Source organism: Cavia porcellus, unplaced genomic scaffold (genome assembly GCF_034190915.1).
Source record: "Cavia porcellus strain 051 isolate PalLab524CR breed Dunkin Hartley unplaced genomic scaffold, mCavPor4.1 scaffold_26, whole genome shotgun sequence".
NCBI lineage: Eukaryota > Metazoa > Chordata > Mammalia > Rodentia > Caviidae > Cavia > Cavia porcellus.
The window spans coordinates 34193163-34199030 of record NW_026947509.1 but is presented as its reverse complement, the minus strand read 5'-3'; the positions used below and the strand labels follow the sequence as shown (position 1 = coordinate 34199030).

Sequence of the window (5868 nt, the reverse complement as noted above, 5' to 3'; positions counted from 1 at the left end):
GCTGCTGAGTGAGGAGGGAGCGAGATGGTCTCTGAATTATGTACAGGTGTCCTGGGGGTTTTCAGAAGAGATTCAAATCTGAATACGAGCCGAGCCACGATTGTTAGTGGCTTTGAGCAGATGTAAACCTGCAGCCCCAGTCACAAAGCAAACAGGAAACTGGACAGCATCTTCACTGTGCGAGGTTCAAGGTCTCAGCTTCCAGGTGACGTCGTGGTCCTTGTCCTTAGCCCGGGACACCACCCAGCTCGACCCCTCCTAGGTCCAGGCACTGCTGAAATGCCCACCCATCCACAGGGGTGCAAAGCTCATCCCCAGTGAGGCCTTGACCTCGGCTGTCTTCCCTGAGGTGGTGGCAGGGGGACACAGAGGACCCTAGCCCCAAGCCCAAGTTCATTCTGCTTCCCAGCTGTCAGGTGCTGGAGCGCAGCTGGCCTCTCTCGGGACAATTTCTCCATGGCTGGTTGTCTCCCCAGATCACTGGGTGCAGGCAGGCATCTGTGTTTGCACCAAGGACCCCAGGAAGATTCTGGTACAAATAAAACTGGAACTGGGGAGCTGGCTGATGAGCACCCAGAGGCTAATGCCTCTTCTTCACGTTCTCCCTCTGCCTCAGATTAATTCCTAAAGAGGAACACAATACACTAGGTGTGACTATGATCACAGCACTTGGGAGGCTGAGGCAGAAGGATTGCCACGAAGTCAGGGCTAGCCTGGGCTACGAGTGAGACCCTGCCCAAATCAATCAACCCATCAGTCAATGAGTAAATAAAGACAGTTTTCAAGAAATTCATGGAATGATTTTTTTTTTCTTTCATTTTTTTTTTTTTACATTTTTCAACTAGTTAGGACAAAAACATTACAATGATTGGCTTCTTTCATTTAGTTACATAAATAAAATTTTATAAATATCTCTTTATAAACAATATAAATAGCTTTACAACATAAATACATTTATGCATGACATGAATTTACAAACAGCAATGTTCTACAGCTGGTTTTGTCAGTCTCTTAAAAACTGCCCCTTGTCAAGTCGGTGTAGGTGTGTGTTTCATGTATATAATATATATATAATATATAGCCTTTTATTTTTCATTTCCAAGAAAAAAAACAAACCATAAAATCATACCCTCCCCACCCCAAATAATAATAAAACAGCTGGTGTTGTGTATTCCCAGGACCACGGGAAGAAGAAAAAGAAGAAGAAGAAAAAAAGAAAGAAATGTAAAAGCCACATCCCGCTGGAGGTGTTTCCAGATGCTGGCAGCTGGTGACCAAGGATGACCTCAGCGTGTGGAACGATTCCCAGTCCTGAAAAGAGGACATGGCACATTCAGTTCAAGGCTCTTGGTCTGCGGGGCGCTTCTAGAACTTTCCTCCCCTTCCTGTAGCAGCAGCAGCAGCAGCAGCAGCAGGGTCCTGGCCATCTGCTGCAGCCCCGCAGACCGCTGGCAAAGGCCGTCCCAGCAGAGGAAGACCCTTTCCAGGCCTTGGCACTGGTGTCTCCAGTGCAGGTGCAACTGGGAGGTCGCCAGGCCTGCTATCGGCTCTGCTTACCTGCAGGTCACGCCCTGGGTGCTGGCACTTGGTGAGGCCTGGTGACCCAAAGGGAGGGACAGCTCTCCTCTCCCCACCATTCATTCATTCATTCATTCATTCATTCATTCATTCATTCATTCATTTCTGCAACACAAACCCTCACTAAGTTGCTCACCTCTGATCTGTGTATCTGGGTGACCACGCAAGGACACAGAATAGAAATGTCTGGGGACTCAGGGATTCTGGCGTCAAATGCCAGCTCTGACCTTGATTCCCTGGTGGCCCTGGGTAGCTCTGAGTATCATTCTCTTCACCCATAAAATGGATAATAGCTGCCTTCCCGGTGGGCTCTGGGATCAGAGGGCCATGGGTTAGCCCTTGGCAGTGGCTGGGTCATGGCCGCTTCTCAGTGGACAGCACTTCCTGCCCTCCTTGGGGCCCCTGGGGAGAGGGCAGTGGCTGGCGCCAGCTGTGGGCACACAACCCAGCTGGCCTCGGGGCTCAGGAGGACTGGCTGATGGGATGGGGCTGTGTTCAGTCCCCGCCATGGGTGTGTGGCTGCTCCAGGTCCAAGCAAGGTGCCCTCCCAAAGAACAGCAGTGCAGTGGGACCCTGGGCTGGAATGGCTTGGTCAGCTCGCCCCTCTGTGTTCTCTTGCTGTCCCATATGTTCACCCAGATGACAGATGTCTGTGATGTTCCTGGAGGCCCAGAGGCAGAGTGTTCATTGAGGTTACAGCCACACCCAGTGTCTGTCATTAACATTTTATAATCAAGACCAATAACCACCAGCGACAGTCATTATGGTGGTGCTTGGAGCTGAAGTCACCCCTCAGTAAAGAAATGGACACAGCCTCACAAGTATTTCCATCAGCATGCAAAACCTATACTGTCTCTCTCAAGGCTGGGCTAGGCATTTTCATCCGGGGGCTGCAGGGACCACAAGGACGACCTACTGTACCACCAGGGTCACGTGTGGGAGCAGGGGAGCAGACTAAGGCTGCAGGTGTTGGCAGCAGGTGCCCATCTAAGCGGAGCCCTTCCAGGTGGCTGTCCACCTGCCCTGGCCAAAGGGTGAAGTCTTAGGATCTGGTTTCCTCCTGCTCTGCATCTCATGCTACCCATGGGGTCACTGAGGGCACCCCGCCCAAGAACAAGGCACCTTCAGGGAAGTGTGGGCACTGACCCAGAAAAGTGCCCTCACTTTGGTTTAGGGTCTAAAGTCTGAGTGTGGTGTTTAAATCACAAACTGAAAGTGTCCTGGTCTCTATCTCACTGTTTCGAGACGAGAGAAGGGAGCAAAGACAATGCGCTAGTGGATCTGAAGTCTGCATCCAAGGACCCGTGTAGGGGAGGTCAAGGTCATAGACAGTAAAGCCTCTGCAGAACTGGGGGGCAGCATGCGCCCCTGACCTCCCAAAGCTGCAGATAGAGGAAGGGAATGCTGGAACTGGACAGGCAACAGGTGTTAGGGCTGCCAGGCTAGGTTACGTGGCTCCTCTGTGCACTGACAAGTATTCCCGAGAGCCCCACTGCGGTGATGCAGGTCATGCTTGTCTTAGGCCAGGGTCTTAGGCCCTGAAGCTGGTCATGAGTTTCTGAGGGTTCGGGAGTGGGTCCTCAATGGCACCTCCTGTGAGACTCTGCTGTAATGCACTATAGCAGGGTGAGGGGAGTATGACCCACGGGGCAGCTGCCAGGCTGGGGCAATGCCAGGAAGCAACAGGGCCCAACCTGCAAGCATTGCGGTGCCAATGTCAGAGGCCGTTCCCTCCACATTGGAGGGCTGTAGAAATGGAGAGGAGAGGGTCTCAGTCACAGCCACCTGCCACCAAGCAATGCTGGGCAAGGCAGAGGTCTCAGTGAGCCTGGAACATAGTTTAGACTGGGGTCAGGGTGGGTAAAACTCCCTTTGAGACCTGTCAAATTTGAGGCTGGGGCAGGCGGTATGTATGAGTCTGTTCCTTTTCTTGCCACGAAACCAGGTCAAAAGCACCAAGCTCTGCCCCTGCGTCGGTGGCATCAGGACCCTGGACAGACCAGTTTGCCCACAGTTTAGAGAAAGGCTGAGGACGGGGATGCCCCGGGCAGAAGGGAGGCCTGATGCTGCCCGCAGGTACCACGTGGGGCGGGCGTTTCTCCACATCGATCTTGATGCTTGGCCCCTGACACCCCTTAAACCCCGTGCCATCAGGGCAAGACTGCTAGCCCTCCTACGTGGTAGGGAAGACCCCACCATCCCCTTCCTGCCTTTCCAGAGGAAGCCGGATGGTTCATCCAGGCTGCGCCATTTTTTACCTTGCCAGGTTTCCCTAACCACTTAATCCTCCACTTCCTTCATCTGTAAAATGGGCTGATAAATGGGTGGCAGGCAAAGCCTCGAGCACCCTGGATCTCATGCCAAGGTTGACTGGCTCCATCCGAAGGCCGGCAGGGTTCGCACTGGTCCCGGGCCCGCGCATCAGCAAGGAGACGGCCTGTTTCGCGGGGGCCGGGTTCGGTTCGGTTCGGCAGGACGCGGGAGCCAGGGCGAGCAGGGCGCCCGGCAGCCGGGTCGGGAGTACTCACCACCGCCAGGGGGCGCCACACTAACATCCCAGGCCGCTCATAGAGCCGATCCGGTCCAGCTTGAGGCCGAAGCAGCCTTTGGACAAACCCTTCTTATTGCCTCCTTTGTATTTGCGCGCGTTGGGGTGCTCGTGAAGAAGGCGGGCCCACGCCGCCCGCGACTTGGTGTCCGCGCGCAGGTCCCGGAGCAGTCGCGACCGGTCTCCCTTGGAGTTGGCGCCGCCACCCCCGGGGGTCCTCTCGCCCTTCTTCTGACCGCCGCCGGCAGCCTGGGACTCGGCCACCTCCTCCCCCGGCGGGGCTCGCGGGGCCTATGCGAGAGAGAGCGGGCGGGTGAAGGACTTGCGACCCCGTTCCCCCGCCGAGTCCCGAGCGCGCCGACGGCTCCGCGCGCATCCACCTGCCGCGGTCGCCAGCTCCTTTGCCGCCTGCCGAGCTGGTCACGTCGGACGGGGGCGCTGCACTGCACATGTGCTGAGACCCGGGGACCCCTCTGAGTCCCAAGGCGATTCACTGGGGGCCCTGCTGCGCCCCTGAGCGCAGCAGCCTTGCAGACCCAGAGTCCTCCATGCCCCTAGCCCGCCCACCGTCCCCGTAACAGCACCCACCTTTGGTGGCGTCCCGGGCTTGGCTTCGGAGGGCCGGAGAGAGAGCAGTGTGAGCAGCAGGGCGCAAGCGAGCAGCCGGGAGAGGTGCATGGTGCCGCTGGGGCCGGCGGGCACAGAGCGGGTTGCGGGCGAGCGCGGGTCCCAGTGCTGCGCGGCGCCGGCTGGGTGCGCTCTGATCCCGCTGCTGCCCTCCCGCCTTTATAGCTCAACCTGCGGCTGACGTCATCGCCCCGCCCACCCGGCGGCCCGGGCCAATGGCACCGCGCACGCGGCCGCGCTGAGGGCCCGGAGGAGGCTGGTGGGGGGCTGCCCCGGCCCCCACCCACATCCCAGCCCGGGGGGATGCCGCGGCGCGGAGGGCTCACTGAGGCCGTGCTTGGAAACCCCAACTGCACAGCGCGCTCCGTGGTCTGCAGACGCCGGTGCGTCCGGGGCGCTGTGCACCCCTGGGGACCTCACAACACGCGCCCTTCCTGGGAGGGCGCGGCACCCCTCGCTGCAGGTGCAAAGACTGCTTCAAGGAACCAAGTCACACAGAGTCACGCAGTGAAAAAGTTGGCGCTGCCAGCAACCCACGCAGACCTGCCCCTGTTGCCAAACTTCCCCGGGGCAACTACCCGGCAGGCGCAGGTTGGCACGGCGCCCGCGCTTTTACCTGCTCTCAGGCTGGGAGCAGAGACTCCGCCAGTGCTATTAGGCTGGAGAGACAGAGGATGGGGCCGGGGATGCCACGGGCAGGCGCAGGGACAGCGGGGTTTGCCCAGTCCGAGGAGGGGACGCATGTCTCCCGCACTCGGGAGCTCAAGCGCTCTGCCCGCCAGCGGAGTCGGGAATCGGGGGAGGGGGCGCGAGTGCAGGCCGCAAACCCCGGTGCCCGCGCGCGACAGCGGCGGTGTGTGCTCGCCACCAGGACTCGGGATCTGCAGTTGGGGGTGCGCTCTGTGCGCCGGCGTTCAGGGGTGACCCGGCGGTGGCTTCGAGGAGCTGAAGCTTGGGGCTGTCGCTCCAATGTCCGTGCCCCAAGAGAGGGCTGCCGAGGGACCCTGACCCGGCCCAGGCCCAGCCTGGCCTCCTCCGAGTTCTGGGCTGTCGAGCTATCCCACTGCGACTGTCCGACAGGGTCATACATCTTGGCCACTCACAACATCCTCTCC

At 58.5% G+C, this 5868-nt stretch overlaps 1 protein-coding gene across 1 annotated transcript; it reads right to left on the bottom strand.

The window, feature by feature from the left end:
* Positions 1–793: 793 nt before the first annotated feature.
* On the bottom strand, positions 794–4899 carry Nppc (natriuretic peptide C). The gene is made up of 3 exons (XM_003474595.5): positions 4715–4899; positions 4107–4417; positions 794–1311 (listed from the first exon to the last, which is right to left on the bottom strand). The coding sequence occupies exons 1-2, from the start codon at positions 4802–4804 to the stop codon at positions 4127–4129; spliced, it is 381 nt and encodes a 126-aa protein (XP_003474643.1). The 5' UTR covers positions 4805–4899; the 3' UTR covers positions 794–1311; positions 4107–4126.
* Between the last annotated feature and the right edge of the window lie 969 nt (positions 4900–5868).

What these genes read in the sequence shown, in the direction of transcription:
- Nppc (XM_003474595.5), bottom strand. Translation starts at nt 4,804, where the DNA reads ATGCACCTCTCCCGGCTGCTCGCTTGCGCCCTGCTGCTCACACTGCTC. An exon ending in AGCCCGGGACGCCACCAAAG is followed by an intron (nt 4,418 to 4,714) that starts GTGGGTGCTGTT and finishes TCTCTCGCATAG; the next exon opens with GCCCCGCGAGCCCCGCCGGG.